We start from the raw sequence: 21,661 nt of genomic DNA on the forward strand, positions 1-21,661 counted from the left end.
AACACCATAAAAGCTGGTGGGTTGAAAGCAATACGGGAGGTAAAAATAACTAGAATAATTGTGATTTATTTATTGTGGCTTTTATGTTTTTAGGTATAAAATGTTATGTAATTCAGGCTTATAGTTCACCCTTCTCTAAAAGCCTTCAACAATGACAATATTCATTGTAATTTAATAAATCCTTCCAACACACATTGTAAAAAATAGCCTACTGTAAGTTAAGAAATCATTTCAATATGTACATCTTCTGATGTAACAACAATAACATTATAAATAGTAACATAGCTAAACATGGTATTGCACATTTAGCTTTGAGTGTTACTGACCTGAGATGTTTTTATTACATGAATTAAGGTGACTGAGGCTTTTTAACATACAGGGATACAAACTCATCAGGTATGAAAAAGGTGACAAGGATCCGAGCCCCCGGCTCCCCCACCCCACGGAATGACAGAGGATTTTAGCAGTCAGAACAACTAAAGCAGCAGTGTTAATAATAACAGAAACGACAAAGAGTCACATCTAATATAAATATATAAAAGCATTTATTTTAAATTGTGGAGCAGTCGGTTTATAATTTTGGCAGCACTGTTGAGCATTTTGAAAATGTATTTTCATGCCTCTGTGCAAGGCTTAAGTCTTTTTATCTTTATAGCCACATGGTGTAAAGTAACTAAGTTCATAAACTCAACAAGTACTGTACTTGGGCACAATTTTGAGATACTTGTACTTTATTTAAGTATTTCAATGTTTTGCTACTTTGTTCTTCTACTCCACTACAGTTCAGAGGTACATGGTGTACTTTGACTCCACTACATGTATTTAATACCTTTAGTTACTTCACAGATCTGGATTAATTGAGTGAAATATAATCAAGTGTTAAATCAGACTTTAGTTCCACCTGGAGTAAATCCACAAGCTAACCTGCAGTATACAAAGTCATTCAAACTAGCTGCACCTTTACCAGCTTTGAGAACACTTTCATGATCAATCATTATAAAACATATCATATCTATTATTCTGAAATGGACCAATCTGCACAATGACTACTTTTACTGTCGCTACTTTCACTATATTTTGATGATAATACTTTTCTACTTTTACTTGAGGAACATTTTGAATGCAGGACTTTTACTGTAACAGAGTATTCCTACACTCTGGGACTATTACTTTTACTCAAGGACAAGATCTGAGTACTTCTACTTTTAATCAAGTACAAGACCTGAGTACTTCTACTTTTACTCTAGTACAAGATCTGTGTGCTTCTACTTTTACTCAAGTACAAGACCTGAGTGCTTCTACTTTTACTCAAGTACAAGATTTGAGTACTTCTACTTTTACTCAAGTACAAGATCTGAGTACTTCTACTTTTACTCAAGTACAAGACCTGAGTACTTCTACTTTTACTCTAGTACAAGATCTGTGTGCTTCTACTTTTACTCAAGTAAAGACCTGAGTGCTTCTACTTTTACTCAAGTACAAGATTTGAGTACTTCTACTTTTACTCTAGTACAAGATCTGTGTGCTTCTACTTTTACTCAAGTACAAGATCTGAGTACTTCTACTTTTACTCAAGTACAAGACCTGAGTACTTCTATTTTTACTCAAGTACAAGATCTGAGTACTTCTACTTTTACTCAAGTACAATATATATATACTTATACCACCTCTGTTTATAGCCTATGAAAAAAACTATTAGAAATAGAAGGCTAAAGCTAACGTTAGGAGATAGTGACAATGTATGCTAGCTAGCTAGCTCAACGATTTCTTAAATAATATTGCCACAGAAAAACTTTTCAGTTCACATCACGCTCTGCCGCTCCGTCAGGGAGCTCTGCTCTGAACACCTGAACAGCCCGTTCTAACAGCTGTTCACCAGCGGTCCAGTCTGTGCCACAGTGACTCCGGACGTACAGTTAATATTAACGAACGCACCCGTAGGTAATGTAGCTGCTGAAGCTAGACCATCATCTCGGAGCAGCAGAGCCTTATTATACATCCATGAGCAGAGCCGACAGGCAGGAAGACTCGAGCACACAGCTCGTACTTCATTATAATATATATAAAAAAAGAACACCATGCGTGTCATGATGGCACATAACAGCTCACGTCCGCAGATTACTCCGGGTCCCAGCACCCCCCATACCCCAAAAATATTTGTATTGTAGATCTACATGAATCACACAAACGACTTATTTTGGATTCAAAACGTTGAATTTCGCCGAAAGGTGACAAGTTTGCATCACTGAACATAGACAGAGCACAACTGAAACATAACATCTGAAACGATGTAACAACATAATACACTTGTGGGGATGCTTGGGATGTGAGGAGTGAGGGACACGGCTTAGAACGGGCGTGTCGCCTGGCAGGACAGGAGAGTGTGTGCACCAGTCTGCTTTGATCTATGAATTTATGTCCGTGACACTCACTGCTGCCCACAGCTGTTTTATAGAAGGAAATTCCTTCACTTCATGAAAGTGTTTTAACCACACACACTTCTACACACACATGACGGGTGTTACAAGTCGCTGCAAATTATCCCGCTTATTACACGGCCACATTCTCAACAAAGTAACGACATGACTCCCAATATTAATTTAAATGCTTTAATGGATTTAGAAAATGTTTTTATTGATTTAAAAAATAGTTGTATGTATTTATTGTATTGATTTAAATTGACATGCATCCGCTAAGAAAAATAGTCCGTTGCTACAGTTTTTTAAACAGTCTGAATGAAACGGCAGCTCTCAGCTGTGTATTTACACAACTAATGGCCCATCAACCACAGCTCTCTCCCCCCCTCCCCCCTTGATCTTTCTTCTCCAGCAGCTAAATTAACGGTAGGTTACTTTGAGTGACAAGCTTACAGTTGGACACAACACTGTCATTGCAAGTGACCCTCAGTTAGTTGACTTTTATGTTCAACTGCTAAATTCGTTACTGATAAAAAAGGGCTTCTACTGTACCTAATTACCTTAACACTAGAACCGCCAGAGGTTTTTGTATAGGCCTACCTAAACCCGTCAAATCCCGCTATTAGAATGCAATTTTTAACAACATAGGGTGCTACATAACACACTTTCAGGAAAAGTCACGGACTGGGAAACTTTAATATTTTATTGAAAAAAAGTTACATTGCACACACACAACACACATCACACAAATTGACCCGATTGGCGGTTCTAGTGTTAAATAAACTCACTAATTAATGAAACCAGTTCAATACGCATTATTCTTATTCTTATCATTCTTTATGAGCGCAGAAATAGTCTTAAAATCAGATCTGTTTTTTAAATGAAATCTGACGGCAGGCAGTTAGCTCTGATCACCTATGATAAATGCGCCGCAACTAATTGCTGGCCATTCAGCCACAGACACTGTTCGAAATGGGGGGGAGCTAGGGGGAGCTTGGCTCCCCCGAAGAGGGAGGGAGCTCCCTTGATGGCTGACTTTGAGATAAATAGGGGGAGCCCAAAACAATCGTGCATATTTGTGTCACACAGATTAGAAATGTTGAGTTTCTGTAAATAACAGTTCTTGAAATAAATAATAGTTATTGTTCATTACAGTTTCTGAATATTTGTTTTATATTTGTGAATATGTCTGGGTGTTGCCATCTGTACGTGGCGGCGCTGCATTCTTACTTACGTTACTATGGTTATGGCGGTGATCAGGGCAGGAATTTCACGAGGGCCACGAGGGCCATGGCAGTGCACTTGATTTGAGCCTGGAATGCACCGCTCGGACGGTCTATGACAGGGGTGGGGAACCTCCGGCCTCCGGGCCATATACGGCCCTCGAGACCATTTGGTACGGCCCTCGAGGTAATTTATAAACACACGCAAAAAATAAAAAGATTCAAGAAATCTAGACCGCAAAATAATTAAACAAGCTTGTTTTTCCTGGCCAAGGTCAGGGTCCTTGAACACAACACGAGCCTAACGTGTCATCACGTGGTATATGTCTCGTCTGACAGGAGTGTAGTTCTAACGGAGAGCACCAGAACGCGGCTCCGGACCGGGACTTCACAAATTGCAATACCCATAAGGAGCTGTACACATGCAGCAGTTTTTGCGTGGCTGTGTCTTTAGTTGAAAGCCCAGTGGCGATCTGTTCATCTGTCATACTGATCATACAGTCAATAACGTTGTTGTTATTAGCTTCTGGTTAGCTAGCTATGCTAACGAATATAAGAAGCTTTTTCTCCAACCAGTGAGGTAAAGGCACATCTTTATATGATCATTATAGTTATAGAAAAATAAGAGAATAAAGTAAACAGGTATACAATACTAATATGACAGTAAAAAAAAGTTGTTATTAATAAACAAGAATACAGTTTAAAAGGGAAGTGATTTGTAAAATATCCATAAAGAAAAAAATCTGCTTACTGTTCTGTTTCATATTGGTGTTGAGAGATGTATCCATAGATCTCTTCATGTTGCTCTCAAAGTGCACCAGATTGATGCTTTTAACTTCAACATTAAAAAAAAATCTTCCTGGTGGTGCATGCCCCCAAACCCCCCTAGATGAGGTTAGATCCCCCACACTTAAATCATGTCCACATGGATATGAAACTAAATACATTTGCACACATCTTGTGTCCATATCTTTCTGTTTTGGTGGTCATGCCACGGTGCATGAATGCGCGGGTCATGGTCAAATATCTGGATTAAGAGGTTGCTTTTTCTTTGCACAGCATGAAAGAAAGGCGAAATTAATGGGCTGTGATTTGAGTTTTTTAAGCAGACGTTGAGTTCAATAATTTGTACGGCCCTCGAAGGATGTTCTAAAAATTGAAATGGCCCTTGAGAGAAAAAAGGTTCCCCACCCCTGGTCTATGATGACAGTTGACATCAGTCTAGGACCTATCTCCGCCCACCCCCTCACGCGTCCGTGTGCGTAGGACGGTCTAGGACCTAGCTAGCTGATTCTCCGCTCAAGAAAAGGCTGAGGTGAGGTAAGGTTTTGTGATGATCCTGTTTGCCGTTAAGTTTTTCATTTGTCCAGCTTTAAGTGTAATTTTATGGATAACATTACTATTTCTTGCTCGTATGGTAATGCATAATTATAATATTTTGAAGTGTTTTTGTTACTACTTGGATAAGTTATGTTGCAGTTGTGTTCTTTTTTTATTATTATCTAGTGCTAGGCAGTTAGCGCTGTGTTGTTAGCTGTCAAAGATAAGATGATGCTTAATAAATATATATAAAAGTATTGTAAATGCATATACAATCGTAGTCACTTCATATCGTATGTTAAATCATTGTTTTAATTTATGGCCTTGGTGCCCTGGCTTTTGGCCTTTGTGCCCTTAAAAAATTGACAACCAAAAGGCCAAGTGGCCTTGCCCCTAAAATGACGAAATTCCAGGCCTGGCGGTGATGCCGGCGCGGTATTTGAAATGTTCATATTGATATTTTTTTAACTCTGGCTGTGTAATAAAAAAATATGGCAAAACGAAAACAGCCAAGCGTCACAGCTTTTGGATTCACAAGCAAAGAAGCGAAGGAGTCTAAAAATTACAACGTGAACGGAAAAAAACTTTTAGTTGGCCGGCTGTAAGCGGCGTTAGGGTCGAGTTTGACAGCTCCACACCGAGGGAGAGGCCTGCCGATGCGGAGCCTGAAGAGGCTTCAACAACGGCCACATCCGCCGGCATAGTGACACCGTCTGTATTAGTAGAAGAGTGTTTTTATAGCAATTGATCGCATCCGCGCTGCTGCGCCAGTCAACAGAGCGTGCGGGTGACATATTTAGGAGCAGGATGTGCTCTGAAAAATAGGTTTCCCCGAAAGCAAATGGGTAATTCGAAAACTGACAGAGCTCCCTCTATACAAATCAAACTGTAGACGGTGTGAAAGCACCTATTGTTTTAAATAATGGTCGGAATGTGACCTGTGAGCCTTCTGAATTACCGTGGGACAGCACATTCTAAACTAAAATGTTCAATCAATAAAGTAACATCTTATCTTATCTTAATAATATCTTCATATTAATAATAATAATAAATCATACAGTATGTGTCCGAAAGGGAGCAGGAGGAAGCAAACACAAAAATATACTGCATATTAAAGCAAACGATTGTAAAGGTTAAAGTATGAGCATAACAAATAAAGAAGTGTAATGTAAACAATTACATTATAATTATGATTATTTAATATATAAAGACTATATATTATTGAATTACAAGATTAGATATACTTTAGTTGATCTAAAATATTGATGTATTCAAATGCTCTTCAAAACACAACTGAAAGTCCATGAAACTTGTCTTTCTGTATTTGTGAATGAAGCGCCATCTCCTGGTTAAAACCTTAAATTGAAAATCTGGCAACGCCCTCTTGGAAAATAGTGGGAGGGCTTAACATTCCTCTATACTGGTCTTTGGCAGGCCGTAGGAAGGAAGCTGTAAACTGGAGTCCGAAATTCAGTGCTACATCTGTAGAGTGGCCGCGATCCTTGCGGACGCCGCGGCGCAGCTGTAACGCGGCCGTAACGCGACGCAGACGGACCCGGTGGAAACTAGGGGTAATACATGTGTTGTGATGACGGAAACACCCAACCCTGATTACCTGCTTATTAGTAGTGGCTGACTTCTAATATTAATGCCAGCCACAGTTTTAAGCCATAAAACATGAGTGCTGCTGTAATTCCCTGTTAGGAGGAATTTATTTTAGGAAGGGAATTAAAAAGAACAATACAAATGTTTTTTTCTTTTTATCTGGTTAATTTGTATAACCTGCAGCCTCCTCCTTAATATATACTCTCTGTAGCTGACGTAATTCTACTGCTGGTCTACTAGGCGTACACGTTTTCACGGTGTTTCATGATTGTGCAAAGAAGAGAATAAACGTGATTGTGGACATCAGTTCGATGCGTAAAGTTCTTTCAAGACCAGAGTAGTGACAGTGAAATGTAACCTAATCCATCCAAACGAGGTATTCGATCCTGCTGCAAGCTACAGGCTAAAGTGTGCTACGCTGTTCCCCATCCTGTTGCAAGCTACAGGCTAAAGAGGTGAGACGCTGTTCTCAATCCTGATGCAAGCTACAGGCTAAAGTGTGCGAAGCTATTCGATCCTGCTGCAAGCTACAGGCTAAAGAGGCTAAAGAGGCTAAAGAGGCTAAAGACGTGAGACGCTGCTTCCCATCCTGCTGCAAGCTACAGGCTAAAGAGGTGAGACGCTGTTTCCCATCCTGCTGCAAGCTACAGGCTAAAGAGGTGAGACGCCATTCTCAATCCTGCTGCGAGCTACAGGCTAAAGTGTGCTACGCTATTCCCCATCCTGCTGCAAGCTACAGGCTAAAGATGTGAGACGCTGTTCTCAATCCTGCAACAAGCTACAGGCTAAAGTGTGCGAAGCTATTCCCCATCCTGCTGCAAGCTACAGGCTAAAGTGTGCGAAGCCATTCCCCATCCTGCTGCAAGCTACAGGCTAAAGAGGTGAGACGCTGTTCTCAATCCTGCTGCAAGCTATAGGCTAAAGTGTGCGAAGCTATTCAATCCTGCTGCAAGCTACAGGCTAAAGATGTGAGACGCTGTCGCTGTTCCCCATCCTGCTGCAAGCAACAGGCTAAATAGGTCAGACGCCGATCTCAATCCTCCTTCAAGCAACAGGCGTATCATGCGCGAAGCTGCGCTTCATTGGACGGTGTGCTGCGTATCCCGTGCGGACGACAGGCTTCATCAGACGGTGTGCTGGGTATCCTGTGCGGACGACAAGCTTCGTTGGACAGTGTGCTGCGTATCCTGTGCGGACGACAAGCTTCATCTGTCTGCTGTTGTCCTGCTGGAACACGGGCTTCAGTGTGCAGCTGAGCATCTTCTCCTGGGGCGAATTCATGTTTCTGCGTGGCTCTTCAGGTTGAACTGTACTTTTAAATGTAAACCTCAAATAATTGATGGATAGTCCCACAAATAAGATAAAGGTAATAAAGACTTATTAGTGTAGAGTAAAGAAAATATATTAAAAGTTCCTGAAAAGTAACTGTTATTGTTAAGGGTTATTACTGTTAGGAATTGTATTGGCTAAGTGTTAAAGGTATTCCAAAAGTTGCCATTCCTATGCCTGTAACTTAGTCTGTCAATCTGATTTAATGTCGCTACATGAAAAAGAGCAAAGCTCAGACTTTGAAGCAGAAGAGAAGGATGAGAGAAGAAGTACTGCGTCTAATAAATCAGAGACAAGAGTAAGGAAATCCTCTCGAGAGAGACGGCTAACACCAAAAATGCTTGAACTTAAAGAGCAAGAGTTAAGTCAAAAGGAAAATAAGTTCAAAACGGTGTACGAAAAATGGAAAAATTAGGTAAGAGACATTCGTACTAGACTTAAAGGAGAATGCCCTGAGTCTGACATGTATAACATGATGGACGAAGTTGAGAGGCTTGAATCCGAATTAAAAGACTTGTATGACAACATTCAACTTCATACAGCACCTAATCAGGAAATTTGCAGGAGAATTAATGCATGCTCAGCTGTAACTAAAGATCTACTACAGTTAATGAGAGTAAGGTTAACTAAAGATGCAGGTGACTTCGACGCTGAAGCAGAGAAATCAAGTTTACGCATGCTGCTTAACAATCAGTATGCTCGGTCCATATATGGATCTACAGCATCTAGAGCCACTGCACCTAGCTACCGTTCAGACCATATCTCAGAGTCACCTAGTATTTCAGTCAGGAGAGCAGAGGCAGTTACACAGTTAGCTGCAAAGAGAGCTGAAATGGATATGGAAGCTGCTATTGCAGCTCAACGCCAACAACTGAAGAAACTTGAAAATCAAAGAGACCTTGATGTCATTCAGGCAAAGTTAAATGTGTATACCGAAGAAGAGAGAAAGGAAAGGATTGAGAGGTGTAGTCCTGTCCGCAGCCAATTGAATGATGCTAGCCCATCTTCTCCTCACTCTGGAAGTCAGGAAAGGACAAAAAAATGAGGCACAATTAGTACAGGCGTTGCAAGAAGCAATGGCTCTCACCTGACTTCCAGTCCCAGAAACCACTGTATTCTTTGGTGATCCATTGAAGTTCACTGAGTGGAGCGCAAGCTTTAAAGCTCTAATAGAGAGGCGATGCTCTTAACCTGCAGATAGGCTGTTCTACCTGCAAAAGTACGTAGCAGGTGGGGCGAAATCTGCCCTTGAAGGTAGCTTCTACAGAAAAGATGAGGAGGCCTATGAACAAGCATGGGATAGGCTGAATGCCAGATACGGTCATTCCTTAGTTGCGCAGCGAGCTATCAGAGAGAAACTCAATGGATGGCCAAAGATTGGGGGAAAGGAGTATCTCAAATTGAGAGAATTTAGTGATTTCCTTCAAATATGCAGCAAGGCTATGCCTCACGTTAAGGGCCTACAAGTTCTTAACGACTGTGAAGAGAATCAGAAGATGCCTGATTGGTTCACATCAAGGTGGAACCGTTATGTCACAGAACAGCTGGATTTAGGCAATGATTATCCAAGCTTCGCAGAGTTTGCCAGGTTCATATCAAAGGAGGCCCGTGTAGCATGCAACCCAGTGTCATCACTATATGCTCTGAAACCCTCAGCAGAAATGCCTGTAAGAGAAGCAAAAGGGCCAAAAGCAAACACATTTGTCACTGACGTGGGGGCTTCAGACACACCTTGCATTGTGGCTAAAACCAACGTAGAAGAAACCAAGTCAGAAGATGCAGAGGAAGTGAATGAAAGGAGCATGCTAACACAAAACACAACTGAGTGTTTTTGCTGTGGAGAAAATCATTCCATATTCAAATGCCAAAAGCTACTGGAATTGACTGTGGAGGAAAAGAGAAAATGCATACAAGAAAATAGGCTATGTTTTGCATGCCTGAGAAAGGGACATGTCTCCAGAGACGGCAAGAACAGAGCCATGTGTGGCATATGCAAAAGGGGTCATCCGATTCCTTTGCATGAAGAGCGTTCCTCAGCGGACAAACCCTACACACACAGCAGGTTTGAAGGAAATACATCCTCACTATCATGTTGTGTGAATGGAGGTGAAGGTGGGAGCACATCAATGATCGTGCCAGTGTGGATTTCATCATCTAACACTCCTAATTCTGAAACTCTGGTGTATGCTCTATTGGACACCCAAAGCAGTCACACCTTTGTAGAACAGGAGGTTTGTGAGAAGCTGCAAACAGAGATTGAGCCGGTAAAACAAAAATTATCGACTATGATTGGAAAATAATCAATTGTAAAGAGTCAGAGAGTTTGTGGACTCAAAGTCAGAGGGTTCACCTCAAATACATCCATTGATCTGCCTCCAGCTTATACAAGGGATTTCATTCCACTTGAACGTGCGCACATTCCAACCTGCAAGACAGCCATCAAATGGAAACACCTTGCAGATATACCTCAAGAGATGCCTCCACTTATAGATTGCGGTGTTGGATTACTGATTGGCTATGACTGCTCTAGAGCACTGGCCCCAAGGAAAATCATCACTGGTGGCGATTACGAGCCATTTGGTATTAAGACAGACCTTGGATGGAGCATCGTAGGAAGTGCATCACAGCGTGTGAATTCTCAAGATGTGACTGGACTTTGTCATCGGGTATCTGTCAGGGAGGTGCCACCTGTAACGCCATCAGACGTTATCAAGGTGCAGAAGTCCAATTTCGCGGAAACCAGGCAAGGGGACAAAAGCATATCTCAAGGTGATATTCGCTTTCTGCAGATCTTAAAGGAAGGAATCCAGCAAAACGAGCTGGGTCATCTAGAAATGCCTCTTACAGATGTAGCACTCCAGATAGGACTCACATGGGTGTGTCCCAGTCAAAAACCCAGCGGATCCCAGTGGCTGTGGGTGTTGCCAAATTGCTAGAGGGCGTTGCCAAATTTCCCCATTTGTTCAATTACAGGATTTAACCATGAGATGGCGCTTCATTCACAAATACACAAAGACAACTGGGTATTGTAGAACTTAGTCTGTTTGCAATGTTTGCAGCTCTGCAGTTGTGTTTGCTGAATGCTGTAGCATTTAATGACTTATTTGTTATGGTTTTCACAGGCTACTATAATGAAAAAACATCAATATTTTGGATCAAATAAAGTATATAGTTCTCTTTATGCAGTATATTTTTTGTAATATTGTTGGGGTGTTTTTACACAGTACAGTAGATTGAAGTAAATCAATGTATACATTAAGATAAGATAAGATGGACCTTTATTAATCCCTGTGGGGAAATTCAGTAGTTCAAACAGCAACAGGGTAAGAGTGAAAAACAGGATAGCACAGATTCACACAGATTAATAAAATCAAAAATAAGATGAGCGATACAAATAAAAATAATAATAATGAGAAACTATGAAATAAGAAATGAATAAAACTAAAATATAATTATCATATCATATATTATAATGTATTGTATTATTAACACTAGAACCGCCAGAGGTCGCTGTATACCTAAAACCGCCAACGGGTAACATTTACCCGCTATTGATTTGCAAGGTACAATGTTCTTTTATTTATCATACAGAACAGTGAGTTTTGATCGCACAGGGATAAAACGTATACCAATAGATTCTGTGGACTCAGCTTTTCATATGACATAGTTTGTGCAGATAGCATGAAGTATAAAATATCGCTACCAGTGCTGATTTAAACGCTTGGTGTAAGACTTGTGTTTTGTTTAGGTACACATCTCTCTATCTTTCTCTCTATATATAACTATCTATCGATCAATCTGTAATGTTCTGTTCTATGGATATATAATTGTCTACATAAACAGACGACGCGGACTACTTCTCTCATTCCGAGTGTCCATCTTTATTCAACTGGCACGTAACCTGCACACATGCATTACGTCCTCAACTTGAGCTCAGTCATCCAAGATCTTGTATTCTCCAAGATGTTACACTATCTATAACTATCTCTCTATCTATCTATCTATCTATCAATATATCTATCTATCTATCTTTCTCTATCTATCTCTCTATCTATAAGGAACCGCAGTAGACAAAAGGCGTTGCTATAGCAACACGTCGTGTTTGCTGCATTTTCTATGAGGTAAATATTACCCGCTGGCGGATATGGGTATAAACGGCAGTTTTTTTGGCGATTTGTTCAATCTGATTTCCTATTGACCATTTTTAACAACAGAGGGTGCTATATAACACACTTTCAGGAAAAGTCACGGACTGGGAGACTTCAATATGTTATGGAAAAAAAGTTACATACAATAAAAAAACAGCTGCGGGTGAAATTTACCCGTTGGCGGTTCTAGTGTTCTAGCGGTTCTAATTTCTTCTCTTTTCTTTTTTCTTCACTATTATCTGTAAAGCGTCTTTGAGCACCTGTAAAAGCGCTAACAAATTAAATCTATTATTATTATTATTATTAGTGTTAAGTAATATCATAAATTAACCCAATTATAGCAGATGCCACATTGAATGGATGAACACATTTATGCATCAATAATTACAACAGAGTATTCCTAAATACAAGTTGTAAAAATACTTATGTGTATTTAATATTAATAACATAATGATTAATTTCAGATGATAATACTTTTCAGGATTAGATCCGGTCTGACAGCGCTTAGCTCTCTGCTGCAGAGAAGATCACTGCTCTAAACAAAGTCAAAAATCCTACATCCAAACGGAATAAATATAATTAATTATTATTAATACGTTAATATGGAGCTATTTCAGGGTCATAAGTTTTGATCATTCAAAAAATACAATTTATTTGAAAGTTCAAGTTTTTACCCTGAACGTTGAAAAATACAATGATGTATTCAAAATAAAAATAAGTATTTGAAATCATTTTTCAGGTTGAATATTATTTTGATTCAGTTCAGCAATTTCTTTTAATAAAATATTTATTTTTCAGATTTCACTTTTATACATATTTTGATATTTGAATCCTTATTTTTTTCAGTTACATTTTTATCGTTTTCAGATTCAAAACAATATTTTTTTTAGTTTCAAATCTTGTTTTTTCAGGTTTCACATTGCTTTTCACCTTCAGATCGTTTTTCGCTTTCAGATCTTTTTTTTTCGCTTTCAAACTTTTGACCCTGATGTTGCTTGGGGGGGGCGGGGCTTAGCAAAGATTAGTTTGGCATCCTGAGTGACAGGCCTCCCTCTGTCATGTTGCCTTCATGGATGTTAGGTAGCGCGAGAAATATAACTCAATACTTTCTTTACACGATACTCCCGCGATAGGTGGGAAATAAAACTGATACCAGCATCAAAGTTCCGTTAAGCGAGCTGTTGAGCATCGTAGTTGGCAACAATCAAGGTATAAGCAGAATAAACTGTGCTAGAATGTGAAATTACGTATCCGCAACGAGCCAGCAGGTTGTTCTGGTGGACCTGACGCCATCCCCCGCTGTCTCACGGAGAGATACCGCAGGTCCTTCCTTCCTGCAGCGGTCAGACTATACAACCAGCACAGCCTCTAGACCCCAAACAAAACAACTCAGACTATAACACCTCTTTTTGATAAATACCAACTATGTGCAATATTTGCAATATGTGCAATATATATATGCCGTTAAAAACTGTGCTGCTAAATCCAAAGAACTGTTACAGGGTGTGTATTATGTAAAATGTGTAACTTTAAAATATATAATTTCTTTTTTTAATCTTTAATACTTTTTTCATGCATGCTTTAGGTAGCATTAAGCTGTCTTTGGCTCTTCTCTGCTGTAACAATGTAAATGTATCCCCTGTGGGACTAATAAAGGTAATCTGATTCTGATCGCAAAAACCAAGCCAATAGTATGCTGCGTTCATGGAGCTACGTGGAAGTGGGGAAGGACAATGCTTGATTGCGGATACGTAATTTCACATTCTAGCACAGTTTATTGCTCTTATACCTTGATTGTTGCCAATTACGATGCTCAACAGCTTGCTTAAAGGAACTTTGACGCTGGTATCAGTTTACCACAAATCACGGGAGTATTGTGTATAGAAAGTATTGAGTTATATTTCTCGCGCTATCTAACATCCATGAAGGCAACATGACAGAGGGAGGCCTGCCACTCAGGATGCCAAACTACTCTTTGCTAAGCCCCGCCCCCCCACGCAACATCAGGGCCAAAAGTCTGAAAGCGAAAAAAAAGATCTGAAAGCGAAAAAAGAGGTCTGAAAGTGAAAAACGATCTGAAGGTGAAAAGCAATGTGAAACCTGAAAAAACAAGATTTGAAACTGAAAAAATAATTGTTTTGAATCTGAAAATGAAGAATCTGCAACTGAAAAATATAAGGATTCAAATATCAAAATATGTATAAAAGTGAAATCTGAAAATAAATAATTTATTCAAAAAAAATTGCTGAACTGAATCAAAAATAATATTCAACCTGAAAAATGATTTCAAATACTTATTTTTATTTTGAATACATCATAGTATTTTTGAAAGTTCAGGATAAAAACTTGAACTTTAAAATAAATTGCTTTTTTTTTTAATGATCAAAACTTATGACCCTGAAATAGCTCCATAGTTAAGTCTTGTTCATTGTTTTTCACTTTTATTAAATGTTTCATATTTCCGGCACAGACCCTTTCATACCGGCAATGCGTGATAGAAAAAACTGAAAGTGCAACAGTTTAAAATATGCAAAAACAAACCTACAGACTGGGGGTTGGGAGATCACAGGAGGGGGAGAGCTGTGGAATGTGACCACCATCCCCCTTGGGAGACTTCCTCCACACATTCCGATGGCCAATTAGTTTTAAACAAAAGGTTTGCAGCATTCAGCATAGGCAACATGGGGGGTGGGGGCTTCTCAAAAGAGAACATGCAGATATAATTCACTCTCTCGACTCGCTGATATCTCGAGCTGAGCGCTTATTGGTGGTTTGTACCCCGTGCTGCTGATGAAACTCTCCATTGGCTCGGCAAAAGTTTGTTGTCGTTTTGTGTCGCCACTTCCATTCACATTTTTCATCAATGTTCCACAATGTTTATCATGAAATTAATGTCCATATATTTGATACTATACTTCCACTGCTTACCGTTTTCATACTTTATATATCTTAGCATATTCATACACACTGTTAATACTGCTCACAGGCTGCTGTGTATATCTAGTGTATTCATACCCCTCACTGTTTATTCATCATTCAATTAATTCTATATTTTATTCTGTAGATCGTGTACATTACTTTTCACTTTACTGCTTGTTGCACCGTTAGAAGCTAAACTGCATTTCGTTGTCTCAGTACCTGTAATCTGTGCAATAACAATAAAGCATTATTGTAGCCTCAACAATCAAGTTATAAGTAGTGCAATATGAAATAAAAACAACTACAGTCTTTTGGCAGTTTTGTGGTACAGAGAGATGGGACTCGGAGGTGGGGTATCAAAGGTACAAGCTAGACTTTTATTTAGCATCTGAAAACCATTGTAAACAACATCATACCCGGGAAGCGTCACCGGCGGAAACAGGAAGTCCAGTTCATTAAAATGTCCGTGCAGAACAATACCCCAACCCATAGATCCGTGGGTGAATAATGTCAATCACCACAGTGTACACATTAACAACAACTACACTATTTTGGCAGTGTAACAATTAAACAAGAACTACACTCTTTTGGCAGTAACAATTAGATAAATAATAAACTGCCAGACTGACACTGAAGACAAACAAACTATTTTCAGCAATCAATCTGTTTAGTTGACTCTGGGTGACATGTGGCGATTTAAAAAAAATCGTTTTTTGGCTGTTTAGATGGTGTTGCTCCATCTGGGTCACTGCCGCTGGTTGAGACGGTGGGGTCTTTGGCGACTAGTTTTATAGCCCCATGTACATTACTTAGGTGCTTCAGGACATTGGCATTGGCATACAGTAATGCGTTAGTTTGAAACGCGTTAGTCCCAACACTAATACACACCTGAGAGCTGCCGTTTCATTCAGACTGTTTAAAAAAAAAACAACGGTCTGATTTTAACAACTCAATGTGTGATTGTTATAGCAGTAATATTGGACACTAATAATACAGTAAACTATCAACACTGTACATATTATTGTTTGCCCGTGGGATTAGGATTATCGGTAGTGAGAGCCGTGCTGCATTTTCCTCCGGTCGGATGTGATATAAAACCAAAGCGATTATTTTTGATGTTGTAAACTCACGTCGATTAAACTACATGTATTAGTGCATTCATTTCAATTCGCGAACATATACATTAAATGATTGTGAGGATGATGATTGAAAATCGTTTGTTTGAGCTGGGCTGCATTTCCTGATGAAAAAACATAGCGATGGTTACGCCAACGTGAATTAAACAACATTATTTTGTTAAATAAAAACATGGTGATGTTTTGTAAATGATTACATGTCTCTTATTTAGCACAGAATATGATCCTATCCGTGACATATGGATCTTAACAAATATCCACTATATCAGATACCTGTCGATCTATCAGCTGTTTATTTCACATGAGTTCCATTGTGGCAGCTTTTCACGGCTCCCCCTTGTGGATCCATGATCCATTGCAGCTGGTTTCATTAAAATTACATTTATTTATCAAGGGGGCGTATCAAGTCCTGCGGGGGGGTTTTCCTTTTCAGCAGGGGCCCACCCCGTGCAGATCACGGACCCGCATGGGAAGGCGTCTGAAATGAAGTGCTACATCTGTACATTCAAAGCACGAGCTCTTCTCCCAGACAACAAAAGGCTGGCTTTGATTCGACCAAAGCACCTTAAAAGGGAACTGAAAAGAGATCCTAAATTCAAGGCTGACTATGTGAAGTGTATGGATGGCGACGCAGAGAAAGCAGAAACACAACCAGAACCAGGACCGGATCTCGCAAATGGCCTTCTAGCTCCATTCATCCTTGAAGGAAAGAGAGTTCTGCGAGACATGTGTGGAATCGGATAGGATGATCCACTGCCAAGCGCGGTGAAGCTAAGGTGGGAGAGTTAGATGAATGATCTGGAAAATCTTGAGAAGATTCAGATCCCAAGATGCTTCACACCTACAAATCTTGGTGAGCTACTGAGTTTTGACTTCATCCCTTTTCTGATGCAGCAGTTGGGGGAAAAAGGGTGAACGCCTCAACAAGTCATCCGTTGATGAAAAACCTAGTCAGAAGTTAGTTGTTCTGGGGAGCAGTTAGGAAGCAAGCAGTTGCTAGAAACTCATATATTTCCTCGTTAGGCTAAGGGGCTAATAAAGTTGATGTAGCCTTAGTTAAGTAAATGAAAATTGATTGCACAAATATGTAAATGATATTGTGAACTTGCATTGTTCTATATGTGAGTTAAGGGAAAGACAAAAAAGCGAAAAGAGTTGAAAATTACCATTGATTTATTTGATGAAGATCATATTGTATATGTATTCACATCTGCATATGTGATTGAAGGTAATTTTGGCGGGAGTGTAGCTGACGCTCAAAGGTCCCTTATTATTGTTTTGTCCTTTTGTGAAGAGTGTTTAATGTATGTTTGAACTTTGTTTTATTTTGTAAAAATGATAAGAGTTGTCTTCCCGGAAGTCATGTGACCTCTTGCCCCGGATGTTTATATTGTGTTTGTGAGAGAGTAAAGGGCGGTAAAAGTGTCAACGATGTGATAACGTAATTCTACTGCTGGTTTACTAGGCGAACACGTTTTCACGGTGTTTCATGATTGTGCAAAGAAGAGAATAAACGTGATTGTGGACATCAGTTCGATGTGTAAAGTTCTTTCAAGACCAGAGTAGTTACACTCTCCACCTAAAATATTAACTTATAAAAAGGTGGAGACACAACATAGTTTTGGCGATTCTCAACTTCTTCATTCATTCTTAAGTTGCTTTTTCTGACTCTCAATAAACACACAGGAAGAGAAAGATATCTGCTCGTTGCACCAACAACCAGGAGTGTTGGACGTTCCCCCCAGAGGTTAAATACTTGTAAGACACAAAGGGAATGGGTTCCTTTTTTAAATCTAACCAGGATAACTTTCTGTGAGAGTTACCCTTACATTAATAACACTCAATGTTTTATTAATGTGAACATTGGGGTGGGTGAAAGCAGGACAGTGGCAGCCGTTGTCAGAAATGCTATAATGGTAAATGGAATGCATTTCTAAAGCAATTTTCCAGTCGTTGCAAACCCTCAAAGCTCTTTACATATACAAGTCAGCCTTCACCCATACAAAGCCAGAGGCTGTTATACAAAGTGCACCTGCTCAGGAGACTAACATTCACACACACTCACACACCCTTTTGGTCATCACGAGAAATACAGGGCTCACAGTGACAGTGACACATCAACAAGTTGATTTAGGGCCTTGGGATCAAACCACCAACCTCACGATTTCCTGCTGCCGCCACACACGATAAAGACACTTGGAAACCACCTGCCTGTCACTAAACAGCAGAGGGTAACAGTTAGGCATTACTTGGTGAACATAGTGGAGCCTCTATTGCAGGGGTGGCGAACCTCCGGCCCCCGGGCCGTATACGGATAGATACGAGCATGGTTTTATATACTATCATGTTTAATCATGTTTTATGCCGTTTGCCAAGACTTGATAAGTCGCTCGTAAAACACAGGAGGTATGGAAACTAAGAACACCATATGTGGTAAATTGTACAGCTAATATAACACAACACATTAGTTGTATTTCCTTTAACTGGTGGATTATGGATATATAGTTGCTGATCGACAACTGGAACACAAACCACCAAATACAAACAAATTATTCAGATCCAGTGGTCATGACTCCACTCCGGAGGGATTCCCGGATCATTTCTTAGTTTCTCATCAAGGGGGTGTCTCCTGTCCCCGGTACAAAACACACTTCCTGAGGAAGGCTATGTGTATTTATTTTGTCATTAGACTTTTTCGGACCACTTATTTATTTATTTTGGTGACGATCCGACCTCCATGCTGCTACTCTGGTTTAAACTGCATCCACCAAACAATATGATTTATCTCAACCTCCCCAAAATAACCAAAATCTGACACGGTGTGAGATGTCTTTTTTTAGCTGTTCTTTCGTCATTTCCTGCGATTTTCTCCATGCAGTCAGTCAAAATGAATGAATGAATGGGCGTTCCACTGACTATTTATAGGCAAATATGGGCGTTACATGAAGGCCGCAAAAGCTGCACTGCACTTCGAGTCGATTGTGATTTATAAAAGGGAAACCGGCGTAGGATGTGCCGTACGCACTTCCCTCGCCGGTACGCAATGTTGGAACATTTCTGTACCTATTTTTTGGATTTCTACTACGTAAGCAACCTTCCCACATGAATCCTACGCAAGGCGTTATAAATGAGGCCCCAGAGCATACATTATGAGTGAATATTGGATTTTCTTTTATATTCTTCCCCAGAGACATGTGTTTGCTGTGTAAATAGTCATCTGTTTGCTAATTTGGTTACAAGGTGATACCATGTCCATGTTCTGTGGCTTCCAAGCACCAAATAAAAATCCTGATTGCATATTGTTAAAGTGTGTCTTTTCATGTGTTTCAAGTCATAATTAACTTTGTAAACTCTTTGGCAAAGTTTAAGGTAACTGTGCTTATTATAAGCTAGTTTTACACCTTTGTTTACCAACAGTAAGATTTGAATATGTTAAGAAGCATTATACAGGAAGAGAGAAGTTAACAACTGAATCACTAAAACAAAAAAAGGAGGTAACCGAAGAACTGTGCCCACATTATTTATAATAAACAGTCCTTTAAGTTGTTGCATGTATTGTCTGACTTTTTTTCAAGACCCAACAATAATTAAAATAAACAAAGTTTTTTGTTTTGTTTGACAAAAAAAATGCAACAGAAGCGCAACAATAGAAATAATAAAAACCCCGAACTGACAAGACATACAGGATATTTCGCTCACAAGTATATCTAAACATTTGACATCACCAATGATATTTTAATTTGGGTCTTTGGTAGTTATACCTGCCTGTAAATTAATATAAAAGACCTTTGTGTTGTGGTAAATTGCTACATGTAGGGCCTTTTAAAGTGCAGCACATTTTCATAAATGAAAGAATGGAGAACTCACCCACTGGCTGGTAGCCCTGACTCGTAGGACCTCCAAACGGGTTGCGACTGCCAAAAGAGCCCCCGTCAATGGACCCGTACGACATCCTGTCTGATGGCTGTTGGCCTGTCAGCTGTAGGCGCCTGGGGAGGGAACAACAAGAACAAAAAAAACCAATGTATATCTGTAACAGGGACAGTTATGTCTCATTCGTATATAATATATTATGTAAATATGTCTATATAATTACACAAAATCTGTGTTTATTCTTGTTTCATCTTGTGTTAATACCTGACGCAGTAGGACTCACATCAGTATGTGGAACTATAATTTTAGCGTGTACCCCTACGTTCCTTATGTATGTGACACTGTTCCCCTTTTTTTCGCGGGGTTCATGCATCGTTCTCCCCTTTTGATACTGATCTCTGTGGGAGAGGTAGGCGGCTCTTCAGCCAGAAGCAATTTCCGTGTTTTAGTGTCGACTTTATGCACTTTAAGTTACTTTTTATTACTTATTTTTGTTGTAGTGTCTCACGGGTGTTCACAATGTATTTCTGTGTTGTTTAATTTGTATAGGGGCACGTTAAAGAGAGTACTGACTGGAGAAATGTTTTCTTTCTGTCGCTGTTTCGTCAGGTATGTTGTGTTACTTTTTACGTTATGCCCTTTTGATACTGATCTCTGTGGGAGAGGGGCACGTTAAAGAGAGTACTGACTGGAGAAATGTTTTCTTTCTGTCGCTGTTTCGTCAGGAGTGAAAATAAATGTACATCCTGAATGAAGCTACACGTCTGGGTCGTCGTCTTTCTACACAACACAACGCAGAGTCAGACACAGCCGGTTACATATCCACTTTGCTCTTCCAGACTAAAAGTGATGCACTCACAGCACTGACAGTAAGTGACCCAACAAAAGCTGTGTACAGATGGCATTCCTAAAAGCGTACTAGTAATGGAGGTTTTAACAGGCAGCACTGATCGAGGTTTACTGTAACTGTCCAGGTCGGTTTATTTCCTGTCTGTCTTCTCCTGAACTTCCTGTCTGTCTTCTTCTGCTGTTCCCTTCAGTGTTTACTTCATGTATGTCTCCTTCTGCTGTTCCTTTTAGTGTTTACTTCATGTCTGTCTTCTTCTGCTGTTCCTTTCAGTGTTTACTTCCTGTCTAACTCATGGATGTATAATAAGAACTGGATACAGCGTGGGAGGCTGGGTCTCGTTCTTTCCTATGAGAGCTGCTCATTGGCATGAAGACAAAATGGCCCAACTTTTGAGAGAGCGAAACGTCACAGATTACCCATCATGCCTGGCTGTCAGAGCAGAAGTACCCGTATGTGCAGTCACAGAGCATGCGCCCCTTAAGCCCCGCCCCCCGAGGTCCCACTCTTGCTCACTAGAATGAATGGAAAAGAAATGTAGATTTGGCTTTTAGTGCATTTTACAACTTTAAAGGACTGAATGATTCTAATAAGGGCTATAAAATATTCCATAGTGTAAGAAAAAATCAAATCAATGTTGAATGATGTAATTTGGTTTAACCTCTTAAACCCAATGGACGCGTATCCGGGCCCGAAATCGCGTAATTTGCAGGAAAAAAACGTCAAAGGAACCTTCATGTTTAATAAACTAGGAATGTTTTATATCCATATAATGGAAGAAAACTAATTTAACTGATCTTTTTCATTTTTGTATTAAAGTAAAACTCAAAATGCTAACAGTGAG

At 39.7% G+C, this 21,661-nt stretch overlaps 1 protein-coding gene across 9 annotated transcripts in view; it reads right to left on the minus strand.

The window, feature by feature from the left end:
• Positions 1-21,661, minus strand: part of tsnare1 (T-SNARE Domain Containing 1) — a 403,887-nt gene that overhangs the window by 245,615 nt on the left and 136,611 nt on the right. For 8 of the 9 annotated variants that reach the window (XM_079694017.1, XM_079694012.1, XM_079694013.1 and 5 more), the window contains one exon: positions 19,965-20,086. In XM_079694017.1, the coding sequence (XP_079550143.1) occupies positions 19,965-20,086 (122 nt within the window). Of the gene's footprint in view, positions 1-19,964; positions 20,087-20,889; positions 20,927-21,661 lie in introns of those variants that run through there. The other variant, XM_079694016.1, reaches the window with a different exon arrangement.

This window comes from Notothenia rossii (assembly GCF_949606895.1).
Source record: "Notothenia rossii genome assembly, chromosome: 7".
Classification (NCBI taxonomy): domain Eukaryota; kingdom Metazoa; phylum Chordata; class Actinopteri; order Perciformes; family Nototheniidae; genus Notothenia; species Notothenia rossii.